Below are 16,502 nucleotides of genomic sequence, written 5' to 3'. Positions count from 1 at the left end.
AACGACAATCCAACAGCTTCATGGTCACTTTTTTATTTCAGATTTTTAAAAACTGAATTCAAATTCTGCCATAGTGAGATTTGAGTATCCAGTCTCTGGATTATTAATCCCAGCCCCTGCATTTCTAGTCCAGTAACATAACTGCGACGTTATCATACCCCTTTCACATCCTGGCTCACATCAAAGCCAGTGTTCCCGCCTCTCTTGACCAACACCAGTTTGCCTATCGTGCAAACAGATCAATGGAGGATGCAATCACAACTGCTCTACACTCTGCACTGAATCACTTTGATGGTAAAGAGACCTACATCAGAATGCTGTTCATAGACTACAGCTCAGCATTCAACACTATCATCCCCAACAAGCTGGCCACCAAACTCCACACTCTTGGCCTGAACACTTCCCTCTGCAACTGGACCCTGGACTTCCTAACAAACAGACCCCAGTCTGTCAAATTAGGTAACCATACCTCCCCCCCCGACCCTGAACACGGGGGCCCCACAAGGATGTGTGCTGAGCCCCCTCCTCTACTCCCTCTTCACCCACGACTGTGTGGCTGTTCATGGTTCCAACACCATCATCAAGTTTGCGGATGATACCACGGTGGTAGGCCAGATCACCAACAACGATGAGTCAGCCTACAGGGAGGAGGTCCAGCATCTCGTGAAGTGGTGCGCCGATAACAACCTGGCCCTCAACATCAAGAAAACCAAAGAAATCATTGTGGACTTCAGGAAGTCTAAAGGCGGAAGTCACACCCCCATCCACATCCATGGGGCTGTGGTGGAAAGGGTGGACAGCTTTAAGTTCCTCGGAGTCCACATCACGGAAGACCTCTCCTTGTCCCTCAATACCTCCTCTCTGGTGAAGAAGGCCCAGCAGCGCCTATATTTCCTAAGGAGGCTGAAGGGATGTAACCTGTCACCCCTGATCCTCTCTAACTTTTACCGCTGCACAATAGAGAGCATCCTGACGAACTGTATCACAGTATGATATGGCAGCTGTAGCTACTATGACCGGAAAGCCCTGCAGCGGGTAGTCAAAACTGCCCAACGCATTACCGGCACCCGGCTACCGACCATAGAGCACATATACCAGAAACGCCGTTTACGGAGGTCACGGACCATCATCAAAGACCCTACCCACCCCAGCCACAGTCTGTTCGCCCTCCTGCCTTCTGGGAGACGCTACAGATGCATTTGCACCCGAACGACCAGATTTAGGAACAGCTTCTTTCCCAGGGCTGTCATCCTACTGAACTCCACAAATAAACTCTAAAGCCTGCACATCTGCCAATGCACTTTATTATGTTTATGTTAATGTATTACAAGCCAAATGAATGTTGAATGTTTAAATGTCTTAATCTAAATGTACACTCTCGGGAGCCGCAAGCCTACATTTCGTTGTACTGCACTTGTGCACTAACAATGACAATAAAGTTGATTGTTATTATTATGAAGAGCAAAGCAAAGTGGTAAGAGAAACAAACAGAAGGAAACAAGGCTGCACAGATCACAAACGCTTACAAGGAAGAATGAATTTAAGGGGGGGGGGGGGGATGAATTGTAGATTATTTATATATATTTTTTTAATTAGCAAAATAAGGCACAAGGTGAAATTTGAAAGTCTGGAGAACCCCAAAACATGAGATCAGTGCAAATGATTTGCTAGGATCCAATCAGAAATGGCCCTTTTTTTTAAATATTCATTCATGGAATGTGGGCATCGCTAGTAAGACCAGCATTTATTGCCCATCCCTAATTACCATCGAGAAGGTGGTGGTGAGCCACCTTCTTAAACGCTGCTGTCCGTGTGGTAAAAACTGAGTGGCTTGCTAGGCCATTTCAGAGAGCAGTTCGAGTCAACCACATTGTGGGTCTGGAGTCACGTGTATGCCGGACCAGGTGAGGACGGCAGTTTTCCTTCCCTGAAGGACACTGGTGAACCAGATGGGTTTTAACAACAATCCAGTAGTTTCATGGTCACCATCACTGATACGAGCTTTTAATTCCAGATTTATTTAATTAACTGAAATTAAATTCCCCAGCTGCCATGGTGGGATTTGAACTCACATCTCTGGACCATTAGTCCAGGCCTCTGGATTACTAGTCCAGTAACATAACTACTATGCTACCATACCCCTATCTTTCACGAGTTTTCCTGATCTTTTGTGCGATATTGCGGTACACGGCAGCAAAGCACACTAAGTGCAGTGAGTGTAGAGATTGGTGGAATCTGTCTTGCCATGTCAAAGGGCTGGCCATACACAAGATCCAGCGTAGAAAGTAAATCTCCTGTATCACAGCAGCCATTTGGAACAAGCAAGTCAGCCCCTTACCCCACAGTGGGCAGAAAAACATGCATGAAGATATCACTCTCATATCCACATTTTAGGTTTTAAATTAAAGTACCTTCTATATATAGTATAACAATGTATGATTTAGTGTGAATTATATAGGCCAGTAAAATTATAAAGCAGCAAGCAATTGTGCCCCTCAAGTTGATACTTGACCAAATTTTTCCAAGGATTCTAAATTTTGGGTGACTGTAGAAGCACAAACAGAAACATTCTAGATCCATTTGCAAATTTCTTGCCAGTACAATTTTACAAATGCAGGATGAAAACTAAGAGTATCTCTGAATAATTCATAGTCATCTCTTAAATCTAATTTTAGAAGCTATGAGATACTTTCCTTTATTAGCCGAGACATAGAATATAAGAGCAGGGAGGTTACGCTTGAACTGTATAAAACACTAGCTAGGCCACAGCTAGAATACTGCGTGCAGTTTCGGTGTGTATAGGCCACCAAACAGTAGTGGTAATGTAGGGCACAGTATCAATCAAGAAATTAGAAGTGCATGTAACATGGGCAATACGGTAATCATGGGAGACTTTAATCTACATATTGACTGGGCAAATCAAATTACACTAATGGTGTGGAGGACGAAGTCTTGGAATACATGCGAGGTGGTTTCCTGGATCAGTATGTGGAGGAACCAACCAGGGAACAGGCTATTCTGGATTTGGTACTGTGTAATGAGAAAGGGCTAATCAATAATTTTGTGGTAAAGGGGCCTTTAGGGACAAGTGACCATATGATGATTGAATTTTACATTAGGTTGGAATGTGATGTAGTCCAATCTGAAATTAAGGTCTTCAATCTAAACAGAGGAAACTACAAGGGTATGAGGGACAAGTTGGCCATGGTAGACTGGGAGACTACACTGAAAGGTATGAAGGTGGACATACAATGGCTAACATTCAAGGAAATAATGCATAATTTGCAACAAACATATATTCCTCTAGGTCATAAAAACCCAAAAGGAAAAGTGATCCAACCATGGCTAACAAAAGAAATTAAAGCTAGTATTAAGTCAAAGGAGGAAGCTTATAAAGTTGCCAGAAAAAAGCGGTCAGCCTGAGGATTGGGATCTTTTTAGAAATCAGCAAAGGGGGACCAAGAAATTGATAAAGAAAGGGAAAATGGAATATGAGCACAAACTAGCGAAAAATATAAAAACAGATTGCAAAAGCTTCTATAGGTATGTGAAAAGTAAAAGACTGGCGAAGGTAAATGTAGGTCCTTTACAGTCAGAGACGGGAGAATTTATAATGGGGAATGAGGAAATGGCAGAGAAATTAAATAAATACTTCGTTTCTGTCTTCACGGAGGAAGACACAAAAAACCTCCCAGAAATACGAGAAAACCAAGGGTGTGGCGAGAATGAAGGGCTTACAGAAATTATTAGTAAAAAAACAGTACTAGCAAAATTAATGGGACTAAATCAATAAATCCCAAGGACCAGATGACCTACATCCTAGGGTTCTGAAAGAGGTGGCCATTGGGATAGTGGACGCATTGGTTGTCATCTTCCAAAATTCTATAGATTCTGCAACGGTTCCTGCAGATTGGAGGATAGCAAATGTAACCCCGCTATTTAAGAAAGGAGGGAAGAGAGAAAACGGGGAACTACAAACCTGTTAGCCTCACATCAGTAGTTGGGAAAATACTGGAATCTATTATAAAGGATGCAATAACTGGGCACTTAGAAACTAATAGTAAGATTGGGCAGAGTCAACATGGATTTATGAAAGGGAAATCCTGTTTGACAAACATATTGGAGTTCTTTGAGGATGTAACTAGCGAAGTAGACAAAGGGGAACCAGTAGATGTGGTCTATCTGGATTTTCAGAAGGCCTTCGATAAAGGTCCCACACAAGAGGTTGGCGAACAAAATTAGGGCACATGGAATTGGGGTAATATACTAGCATGGATTGAGAATTGGTTAACAGACAGAAAACAAAGAGTAGGGATAAACGGGTCTTTTTCAGGATGGCAGGCTGTGAATAGTGGGGTACCGCAAGGATCGGTGCTTGGGCCCCAGCTATTCACGATCTATATTATTGGATGAGGGACTAAATGTAACATTTCCAAATTTGCTAATGATACAAAGCTAGGTGGCAGTGTCAGTTGTGAAGAGGATGTGAAGAGGCTTCAAAGGGATCTTGACAGGCTAAGTGAAAGGGCGAGAACATGGCAGATGAAATATAATGTGGATAAATGTGAAGTTATCCACTTTGGTAGAAAAAAACCAGAAAGGCAGAGTATTTCCTAAATGGTGAAAGATTGGGGAATGCAGATGCACAAAGGGACCTGGGTGTCCTTGTACATGAGTCACTGAAAGTGAATGTGTAGGTGCAGCAAGCCATTAGGAAGGCAAATGGTATGCTGGCCTTCATTACAAGAGGATTTGAATACAGGAGTAAAGAAGTCTTACTCCAATTATATAGGGCCTTGGTGAGACCACACCTGGAGTATTGTGTACAATTTTGGTCGCCTTACCTAAGGAAGAATATACTTGCCATAGAGGGAGTGCAACAAAGGTTCACGAGATTGATTCCTGGGATGGCGGGACTGTCGTATGAGAAGAGAGTGAGTAAACTAGGCCTGTATTCTCTTGAATTCAGAAGAATGAGAGGGGATCTCATTGAAGCATACAAAATTATTACAGGGCTTGATAGGGTGGATGCTGGGAGAATGTTTCCCTTGGCTGGGGAGTCTACAGCCAGGGGCCACAGCCTCAGGATAATGGGTAGGCCATTCAGGACTGAGATGAGAAGAAATTTCTTCACACAGAGGGTGGTGAATCTTTGGAATTCTCTACCCCAGAGGGCTGTGGAGGCTCAGTCATTGGGTATATTCAAAACAGAAGTCGATAGATTTCTGACTAGTAAGGGCATCAAGGGATATGGCGATAGGGCCGGTGAATGGAGTTGAGGCAGAAGATCAGCCATGATCTCATTGAATGACGGAGCAGGCTCGAAGGGCCGAATGGCCTACTACTGCTCCTATTTCTTATGTTCTTATGGTCACCACATTACAGGACGGAAGTGATTGCACAAGAGAGGATACAGAGGAGATTTACGAGGATGTTGCCGGGTCTGAAGAATTTTAGCGATGAGGAAAGATTGGGTAGGCTGGGGTTGTTTTCTTTGGAACAGAGGAAGCTGAGGGGAGATTTGATTGAGGTGTATAAAATTATGAGGGGGTCTAGATATAGTGGATAGAAAGGACCTATTTCCCTTAGCAGGGAGGTTAATAACCAGGGGGCAGAGATTTAAAGTAATTGGTAGAAGGATTAGAGGGGAGTTGAGGAGAACTTTTTCACCCAGAGGGTGGTGGGGGTCTGGAACTCTCTGCCTGAAAGGGTGGGAGAGGCAGAAACCCTCATCACATTTAAAAAGTACTTGGATATGCCCTTGAAGTGCCGTAACCTGCAGGGCTACGGACCAAGAGCTGGAAAGTGGGATTAGGCTGAATAGCTCTTTGTCGGCCGGCACAGGCGCAATGGGCTGAATGGCCTCCATCTGTGCCGTAAAGTTCTATGATTGTGATTTAATTGCTTAACCCTTCGTGAATCGCGGACAAGGTTATTTGTTCAGGCGTGTTATTCCGGTTGCATCTACTGCATGTCCTCCTCAGCTCTCGAGTTTTCTTCACCACATAACTCGTTTGGGATTTTCTGAATGTTGCTCTCATAATGGAGATTGAAATCAGGGCGGTAGAAGGCAGAAAGATGAATGAAAGGTTTTAAAATTTAGACTGCGTTTACATTGTCACTTTCACTTTGATGTAAAGTAGTTTTGGACGTGTATCGACAGCAACGGTGACAGTATAACTCCGTAGACCAAGTGCACCAAAGCACCCGAGATCGTCCAACTCCAGGTGGCCATCCAACATGCGATTGAGTTCCCAAAGACAACAATGTTAATCCAGATTTCAAAAAAAATAATGTAATAAAAGATTTTAAAAGGTGCAGTGGAGAGTATGTGGTCCAGTTGGTAGCTTTCTTGCCTCTGTGTCAGAAGGTTCAAGCCCCACTCCAAAAACTTGCGCACAAAATCTAGGCTGACACTCCCAGTGCAGTACTGAGGGAGTGCTGCATCGAATCATAGAAAGTTACAGCATGGAAGGAGGCCATTTTGGCCCATCGTGTCCAGGCCGGCCAACAAAGAGCTATCCAGCCTAATCCTACTTCCCAGCTCTTGGTCCGTAGCCCTGCAGGTTACAGCATCCCAAGTGCACATCCAAGTACTTTTTAAATGTGGTTAGGGTTCCTGCCTCTACCACCCTTTCAGGCAGTGAGTTCCAGACCCCCACAACCCTCTGGGTGAAGACATTTCCCCTCAAATCCCCTCTAAACCTTCCACCAATTACTTTAAATTTGTGCCCCCTGGTGTTTGACCCCTCTGCTAAGGGAAATAGGTTCTTTCTATCCACTTTATCTATGCCACTCATAATTTTATACACCTCAATAAGGTCTCCCCTCAGCCTCCTCTGTTCCAAGGAAAACAGACCCAGCCTATCCAGTCTTTCCTCATAGCTAAGATTCTCTACTCTCAGCAACATCCTTATAAATCTCCTCTGTACCCTCTCTAGTGCAATCACATCTTTCCTGTAATGTGGTGACCAGAACTGCACGCAGTACTCTAGCTGAGGCCTAACTAGTGTTTTATACAGTTCAAGCATAACCTCCCTGCTCTTGTATTCTATGCTGCGGCTAATAAAGGCAAGCATTCCGTTTGCCTTCTTAACCACCTTATCTACCTGGCCTGCTACCTTCAGGGATCTGTGGACATGCACTCCAAGATCCCTTTGTTCCTCTATACTACTCAGTGTCCTACCATTTAATGTGTATTCCATTTCCTTGTTAGCCCTCCCCAAATGCATTACCTCACACTTCTCCAGATTGAATTCCATTTGCCACTGTTCTGCCCACCTGGCCAATTTATTGCTATCTTCCTGCAGTCTACAGCTTCCTTCTTCAGTATCAACCACACAGCCGATTTTAGTATCATCTGCAAACTTCTTAATCATACCGCCTATATTCAAGTCAAGATCATTGATATATACCACAAAAAGCAAGGGACCTAGTACTGAGCCCTGCGGAACCCCATTGGAAACAGCCTTCCAGTCACAAAAACACCCATCGACCATTACCCTCTGCTTCCTGTCTCCGAGCCAGTTTTGAATCCAACTGGACACTTTGCCCTGGATCCCATGGGCTTTTAACTTCATGACCAGTCTGCCACGTGGAACCTTATCAAAAGCCTTGCTAAAGTCAATATACACTACATCAAATGCACTACCCTCATCTACTCTCCATGTTACCTCCTCAAAAAATTCAATCAAGTTTGTCAGACACAACCCTCCCTTAACAAATCCGTGCTGACTATCCTTGATTAATCAGAGTCTTTCTAAATGAAGATTTATCCTGTCCTTCAGAATTCTTTCCAATAATTTTCCCACCACCGAGGTTAGGCTGACTGGCCTGTAATTACTCGGTCTATCCTTTTCTCCCTTTTTAAATAAGGGTACCACATTAGCAGTCCTCCAGTCCTCTGAAGCCAGAGAGGATTGAAAAATGATGGTCAGGGCCTCTGCTATTTCCTCTTTCGCTTCGCTTAACAGCGGGTTGTCCTGTAAGGAGAGATTGAACAGATTGGGCCTATATTCTCTGGAGTTTAGAAGAATGAGAGGTGATCTCATTGAAACATAAGATTCTGAGGGGGATTGACAGGGTAGATGCTGAGAGATTGATTCCTCTGGCTGGAGAGTCTAGAACTAGGGGGTAAAGGGTCGGCCATTTAAGACTGAGATGAGGAAGAATTTCTTCACTCAGAGGGTTGTGAATCTTTGGAATTCTCTACCCCAGAGGGCTGTGGATGCTGAATCATTGAGTATATTCAAGCCTGAGATAGATAGAATTTTGGACTCATGGGGAATCAAGGGATATGGGGATCGGGCGGGAAAGTGTTGAAGTCGAAGATCAGCCATGATCTTATTGCAGGCTCTAGGGGCTGTATGGCCTACGTCTGCTCCTAATAATTCTTATAAGAACATAAGAAATAGGAGCAGGAGTAGGCCAATCGGCCCCTCGAGCCTGCTCCGCCATTCAATAAGATCATGGCTAATTACCGTAAATCTGTGTCCTCTGATTACCGACCCTTCTGCCACTGGAAACAGTTTCTCCTTATCTACTCTATCAAAACCCTTCATGATTTTGAACATTTCAACACACCTCCCCTTAACGTTCTCTGCTCCAAGGAGAAATTAATTCAAAAACATTGAGGTTCTTTTCACAGAAAAAAAAAAAAAATTAAGTATTAAAAATAGGAAGCTACCCGCAGCTCCGCAGGCAGGGCACAGTCAGCGAGCATGGCCAGATCATCCTGCAGCCTGCAGTTTTCATCAGGTTCCAATGTGAGCACTTTCACCCAGGTCCCAGGCTTTGAGGAGACTGCGTTAAAGAAAAACAAGAAATGTAACAGCTCTGCCATCCACTTCGAAATCAAAAAGAAAAGCAACGGGTGCCAAGTCCAAGCACACCCTTTATCGTTTTAACGCAGCACCACTCAGAACACAGCCCGGAGGATTACTCCTCATCTCCTTCAACCTGCGGACGACCGGCTACTCCTTTCAGAATCCATTCACGTGCTAGCTGTGGGCTGTTGGCCGAGATGGCTTCAGTGCTGTTCCGTCTCCCTTTTTTTTTGCACTTCAGCAAAAGAAGGAAAGCAAATGCTATCAAGAGGCGAGGCGATTCCAGCAAGTGAAAAGGACCCATGATAACAGAACTTTTTAATAAAACTGTCATTTTTTTTTTTTACTCCTCTCTCTTCCTATGGGAAAGTGCCTGGCCTCCATTTGGCCACTGCCCATAGCAACACGAGATCAGGAGCTCGCTGTGTGGGGAATTCCTAGAGAAAGACTTGGATTTCTACAGCGCCTTTCACGACTTCAAGATGTCCCAAAGCGCTTTACAGCCAATGATATATTTTTTTTTTTTTTTTTTTTTTTGAAGTGCAGTCACTGTTGTAATGTAGGAAACGCAGCAGCCAATTGCACACAGCAAGCTACCACAAACAGCAATGTGATAATGACCAGATCATCTGTTTTTAGCGTCAGCCGTGGCTCAGTGGATAACACACTCGCCTCGGAGTCAGAAGGTTGTGGGTTCAAATCCCACTCCAGGGACTTGAGCACAAAAATCTACTACAGTGCTGAGGGAGTGCTGCACTGTCGGAGGGGCAGTGCTGAGGGAGTGCTGCACAGTCGGAGTTGCCGTCTTTCAGATGAGACGCTAAACCGAGGCCCCGTCTGCTCTCTCAGGTGGATGTAAAAGATCTCATGGCCACTATTTTGAAGAAGAGCAGGGGAGTTATCTCTGGTGTCCTGGCCAATATTTATCCCTCAATCAACAAAACAAAAAACAGATTATCTGGTCATTATCATATTGATGTTTGTGGGAGCTTGCTGTGCGCAAATTGGCTGCCGCGTTTCCCACATTACAACAGTGACTACACTTCAAAAGTACTTCATTGGCTGTAAAGCGCTTTGAGACGTCCGGTGGTCGTGAAAGGTGCTATATAAATGTAAGTCTTTCTTTCTTTCTTTTAGTGATGTTGATTGAGGGATAAATATTGGCCCAGGACACCAGGGAGAACTCCCCTGCTCTTCTTCAAAATAGTCCCATGGGATCTTTTACGCCCACCTGAGAGATGTTAAATCGAGGACCCTCCATTGTTGGAGGGTCCTCAGTTTAACATCTCGGCACCTCCAACAATGCAGCGGAGCTCAGTACTGCACAGGAATGTCAGCTTAGACTTTTGTGCTCAAGTCTCTGGAGTGGGACTTGAGGCAGAGCATGGCTCCGTCACTCTGCGCTGGTGTGACCATGGCATTCTTAAGAGTTCCCCTTGTGTGCTTCACTTCCGCACAGACGATGGGTTAGAAACATGATTCTAGACCAGACAACAGAGACAGGTTTGAACTTCATTAATTAACTCTTCAAATAACAACACTTGAAGGGATTTTACTTTTCACTTACTCCTTTTCACACTCACGTGTGAGCCTAGACAATGAGCGTCAGCAAGCCAGAAGAAGAGATGGGGAGTTCTCCCCGGCATCCTGGCCAATATTTATCCCTCAACCAACATCTCTAAAACAGACTATTGGGTCATTATCACATTGCTATTTGTGGGCGCTTGCTGTGCGCAAATTGGTTGCCGCATTTCCCTACAATCCAACAGGGACTATAACTCAAAAGTACTTTGTTGGCTGTAAAGCACTTTTGGACATCCTGAGGTCGTGAAAGGCGCTGCAGAAATGCAAGTCTTTCTTTTTAGGTTGTGTATCCCAGGAAGCTATAAAAGGGAAGCATAAGGGATAATCAAAGAAAACATCACATTTTATTTTTTAAGATATTCGTTATGTTAGGAAAGTGAGTGCTGTAAAAACTTACCAAACTCATACACTTTTTTGCATTTGCTTTCCAGTTCACTGATGAGCTCTTCTAACTTGCACTGCTTTGCTAAGATTTTAAAATCTTCAACATTTTCCACTTCAATATCTAGGCGGCCTGCAGAAACAGAGGTAACCATGAAAATGGGTAAAATCTCTTGTGTGAGGGGCAAAATTAATTGTCGCTTGAAAAAAGATGGGTTAATAAATGAGAGACAACATGGATTTGTTAAAGGCAAATCGTTTGACAAAGTGCTTCGATGAAATAGCGACGAAGGCAATTGATGTTGTGTATATGGACTTTCTAAAGGCAGTTAATAAAGTGCCACATAATAGACTTGTTAGCAAAATTGAAGCCCACAAGATTGAAGAGAGTGGCAGCGTGGATATGAAAAGGACTGCGTGACAGAAAGCAGAGAGTAGTGGTGAACGGTTGTTTTTCAGACTGAATGGAAGCAAACAGTGGCGGCCTCCAGGGGTCAGTGCTGAGACTACTGCTCTTTTTGATATATACAGGAAACTTTGTGCTATCCGGCACCCACGGGACCGAGCTACTGCCGTTGCCTCAAAACTTCCGGATAGACCAGCGTCAATGTTATTGGATAGGAGCTTTTCATCTCCGTATCTGACAACAAAGACTGTTGCTTAGCAACAGCTTGTCAGCACTCGGCCCGTGGCTTGGAAGCGTCTCTGAAGCTGTTGCTAAGGTACAGAGACGCTTTCTAGAGCCTGCCGTATCTGACCACAAACACTGTTGCTCAGCAACAGCTTGTAAACACTCGGCCCAGTAGCTTGGAAGCGTCTCTGAAGCTGTTGCTAAGCGACAAAGACGCTTTCCAGAGCCTGCCTGTGAAAAGAATGCTTGGAGAAGAAAAAAAATCTAACCAAAACAGCTGCTGATTTCTGCCGTTAGAGCGAAGTTGCCGGACATTCAACCTCCGGATAGCACAAAGTTTCCTGTATTAATGATCTGAACTTCGGTAAAGGGGGCATAATTTCAAAGTCTGCAGGTGACACAAAGCTTGGAAATGTAGTAAACAGTGAGGAGGACAGTAGCAGATTTCAGGAGGACTTAGACAGACTGGTGAAATGGGCATACACATGGCAGATGAAATTTAATGCATAGAAGTGTGAAATGATGCATTTTGGAAGGAAAAATTAGGAGAAGCAATATAAACTAGGTGGTACAATTTTAAATAGGGTTCAGGAACAGAGAGACCTCGGGGTTCACATACACAAATCTATGAAGGTGGCAGGACAAGCTGATAAAGCTGTTAAAAAAGCATACGGGATCCTTAGCTTTATAAAGAAGGACATGGAGTACAAAAGCAAGGAAGTTATGGTAAACCATTACAAATCACTGGTTAGATCGCAGCGAGAGCAGTGTGTCTAATCCTAGGCACCACACTTTAGGAATGATGTCAAGACCTCGGAGAGGGTGCAGAGAAGATTTACCAGAATGGTACCAGGGATAAGGGACTTCAGTTATGTGGAGAGACTAAAGAAGCTGGGATTGTTCTCCTCAGAGCAGAGAGGTTTAAGGGTTTGATTTAATAGAGGTGTTCAAAATTGAGGGGTTTTGACAGAGTAGATAGGGAGAAACTGTTTATGCAAGTTATGATAATCTGGAATACAATGCCTGAAAGAGCGATGGAAGCAGATTCAATTATAAATTTCAAAAAAGGAATTGGATAAATGCTTAAAAAGGAAACATTTGCAGAGCTATGGGGAAAGAGCAGGGGAGTGGGAGGAATTGGAGAGCTCTTTCAGGCACGATGGGCCGAATGGCCTCCTTCTGCGCTCGATGATTCCACGTCATATCAACATACTGGGTAACAATGAAGAATGTGCCCTTGGATGACACACCAGTGCTACTGAAATAAAAGGCAGCAAAAGCATAAACGGTTGCTTTAGCCGAGTCAATAACAACATACAAGATGGGTAAACCCTCAAAGGACAAAAATAATAAAGGATACAGGGAAAGAACAGGGAAATGGGACAAGAGTAAAGAGTGGGGGAGCTAGTACAGACATGATAGGCTAATTGGACCTCATTTGTACCAAATTCCTGTCATTCTTTAAAAACTTTTTACTACCACTTTCTAAAGCTGCAAATGAAGTAAAGAGAGACTTGAATTTATACAATGCCTTTTACGGCAATGAAGACTTTTGAAGGTAATCACTGTGTAATATAGGAAACATGGCAGCCAATTTTCACACAGCAAGCTCCCACAAACAACAATGTGATAATGACCATATCATTTTTAGTGATACTGGCTGAGGGATAAATATTGGCCATGTTACCGGGGAGAACTCCCCTGCTCTTCTTCGAAATAGTGCCATGGGATCTTTTACGTCCACCCAAGAGGGCAGACCGGGCCTCGGCTTAATGTCTCATCCGAAAGACGGCACCTCCGACCGTGCAGCACTCCCTCAGTACTACACTGCGAGCGTCAGCCTAGATTTTGTGCTCACAGAAGAGTGCTACCCACTGAGCCACAACTATCACCTATATTCCAATTTCTCCAAATACATGCAAGAAGTCACACAACACCAGGTTATAGTCCAACAGTTCTTTTTGAAATCACAAGCTTTCGGAGCGCTGCTCCTTCGTCAGGTGAAGTGGAGAGATGCATAAAGACACAGCTTATATAGTCAGAGAATAATGCCAGATGATTACAGGTAATCTTTCTAACTGCCATTTATCACACCTCGGCAGAGAGATAATCACAGCAATCAAAGGTGTGAATGGTGTCCAAACAGGTTAGTCAGGAAAACATTACATCAAAGAACAATGAGGTGGGGTCACAAGGGGTCAAATGTTGCAGATGCTGGGGTCTGTATGAAAAACATAAAACAGACAAAAAAACATTTGGTTTTTTTTTGCTGGAAATCACAGCAGGTCCGGCCTGACGAAGGAGCAGCGCTCCAAAAGCTTGTGATTTCAAATAAAACTGTTGGACTATAACCTGGTGTTGTGTGACTTCTTACATTTGTCCACCCCAGTCCAACACCGGCATCTCCACACCAAATACATAACAGACATTGCATACAGCACATTACATACCTGTATAGAAATACTGCAGAATTGCCCTGAAAGCCATTGGGTTAATCTGTGGAATGGGAGAGAAGAATTACACAACGTGAAACAGACCATGCACTTGTACTCTGATGCTATGGCAGAATTATTCTGTCAATCATAAATAAACTCTACTGTTATCATAAATGCTCCGAAGAAAGATTTTCATTGGCCCAGAAATTCAGGTCGGGGGCTTCCCGCGGGTGCAAGCCTCCGACCTGCATTAACCTAGCGCGCCGGCCGTTGTGCTGTGAACCCCCGTGGGATTCCGATCCTGGGTCTCCTCCAACTGCCGGCGCGCAGTGCTTGCGTATCCCAGGGGCGCAGTTAGTTCGATGCGTCCCCTGGGATCACGTGGGCCATGGAGAGCCAATGGTAGCAGGGAATGTCCATTCATAAAATTGACAGGAAGAGCTGTCAAAACCATAAATACTATAAGCCCCAAAATATCGCTAAAACTTCAAATCATTTTTTTTTTTTTTTTTTATAAAACATCACGTTTTTATAATTATATAAAATAACTCTTTTAAACAATAATTTAAATTTTTGAAAAAAATTAATTACATTTTCTAACAGGGCTAAAAATAAACTTACCTTTCTTTAAAGTATTTAAAAATAATAAACCTGCAGAAAAAATGTTTTAATTTTAATTAATTCACCACTTAACTTGTTAAAAGCTGACCGATCCCTGCGGTACCCAACTAGTCACTGCCTGCCACTCGGAAAAAGACCCATTTATTCCAACTCTTTGCTTCCTGTCTGCCAACCAGTTCCTGTCTGCCAACCAGTTCTCTATCCAAGTCAGTACCTTGCCCCCAATCCCATACTCAAGCGTGGGGACCCAAATTTCTGAGCCATTAAACATTACGAAGCTCAATGTTCTTTCCCCCACAGCTGCACTCACGGTCGAAAGGCTTAACAACACTCAAAGTTTGGGCATGTATGTGAAATACGGCCACCAGAGGGCAGCCAGCACCCATAATTATACGATTGAAGAAGGGTCAAACCCGAAACGTCAACTCAAATTTCTCTCCACGGATGTTGCCTGACTTGCTGAGTTTTTCCAGCATTTTCTGTTGTTATTTCCCATAATTATACCCCAGTCCAAGTCGGCACCTTTAGGTGAGCAAGTGGGGAGAGGAGGAACAGAATGCTTATGTAACTATATATGGGTTTGTACAGTTAATGAGTACAATGATAAAAAGAAAAAGTCAGCCATCAGGGAAAAGGAACGCTGATCCCTCTCAGTGTTCAAGTGTAAGCAAAGTTATTAATGGAAAAACTGTAACAGGAGTAGACAAGCTGAAAGACTTAGGGGTACAGATACACAAATGAGAGAACAAGTTGCGAGGCTGTTTTAAAAAAAAAAAAGCATGTGGGATCCTAGCTTTTATAAATAGGGACCCTGCTAAACCTATACACATCAATGGTTCGACTACAGTTAGAATAGTGTGTCTAGTTTTGGGCTCTTTGCTTTAGGATCACTGTCAAGACGTTGGAAAGGGTGCAGAAGAGATTCACTGGAATGATACCAGGGATGAGAAGGCAAACATGATAAAGGTGTTCAAAATTATAAAATGGCTTTGATAAATGTTAAATTATTTCCACTGTTGGCGAGTTGGTAACCAGAGAACGCACGGTAGAATTTCGTGGAGTTCTCCTGAACCCCTGCCATAACTTCAGCGGAAATCCCAGAGATCCGGTAGAAATGGGCATTTATTTTTTTATTATTACTCATTCACGGGATGTGGGTGCTGTTGACAAGGCCAGCATTTTATTGCCCATCCCTAATTGCTCTTGAGAAGGTGGTGGTGAGCTGCCATTTCAGAGGGCAGTTAAGAGTCAACCACACTGCTGTGGGTCTGGAGTCACATATAGACCAAACCAGATTAAAAACCAGAAGGGTTTTTAAGACAATCCGGTAGTTTCATGGTCAGTACCATTACTGATATTAGCTTGTTTTTTTATTCCAGATTTATTTAATTAACTGAATTTAAATTCCCCAGCTGCCGTGGTGGGATTTGAACTCATTTCTCTGGATCATTAGTCCAGGTCTCTGGATTACTAGCCCAGTGACATTACCACTATGCTACCGTACCCCTTTTATCCAGGAAATCCACCCAGGTTCCACAGCCCCACAGAAATTCCAAGCACATGTATTTAAGATTACTGCCAAAAGAATGAAGGGAGAGCTTCGGAGAATTTCTTTTAGGCGGAGGGTTGTTAGGACGTGGAATGAACGCCCTATCGGAACTAGCAGTGGGAGCAGAATCCGCAATAGCTTTTAAAAAGGGAAGCGGATAAATATTTTGAAAAAATAAAATAAAATTGTTGGGGAAGGGGATAAGAGCATTGTTCCTTCAGCGAGCCGACACAGGTGCAACGGGGCCAAGTGGCCTCCGTCGGTGCTGTAAAATTCTACGGCGCTGATGCACATCTTACCAGCGGGTGCTTGAGAGCTATCGCCTTCTTTCCCTTCCACTTTGTCTGAAACATTTCTGCAAAGTACGTCGAGCGTGCGTTCAGCACACAGCGATGGGCTCGGAACGTCTCGCCGTGAACCAGGAAGGAAACGTCACTGTAATAGCCTTGTTCCAATAACCTGCTCATGAAAACAGA

General features: G+C 43.7%; 1 protein-coding gene across 6 annotated transcripts in view; it reads right to left on the bottom strand.

Moving 5' to 3' along the window:
* Positions 1-16,502, bottom strand: part of abtb1 (ankyrin repeat and BTB (POZ) domain containing 1) — a 98,572-nt gene that overhangs the window by 29,839 nt on the left and 52,231 nt on the right. For all 6 annotated transcript variants that reach the window (XM_086002099.1, XM_086002098.1, XM_086002097.1 and 3 more), the window contains 4 exons: positions 16,326-16,485; positions 13,872-13,917; positions 10,807-10,923; positions 8,687-8,802 (listed from right to left, as the gene is read on the bottom strand). In XM_086002099.1, coding sequence (XP_085858225.1) covers positions 8,687-8,802; positions 10,807-10,923; positions 13,872-13,917; positions 16,326-16,485 — 439 coding nt within the window. The remainder of the gene's footprint in view (positions 1-8,686; positions 8,803-10,806; positions 10,924-13,871; positions 13,918-16,325; positions 16,486-16,502) is intronic.

The sequence above is a fragment of the Somniosus microcephalus genome, chromosome 11 (assembly GCF_052327205.1).
Source record: "Somniosus microcephalus isolate GS21.2 chromosome 11, FLI_Smic_1.0, whole genome shotgun sequence".
Lineage (NCBI taxonomy): Eukaryota > Metazoa > Chordata > Chondrichthyes > Squaliformes > Somniosidae > Somniosus > Somniosus microcephalus.
Note: the sequence above shows the minus strand (reverse complement) of the source record. Positions and strands in the feature narration are given on the sequence as shown.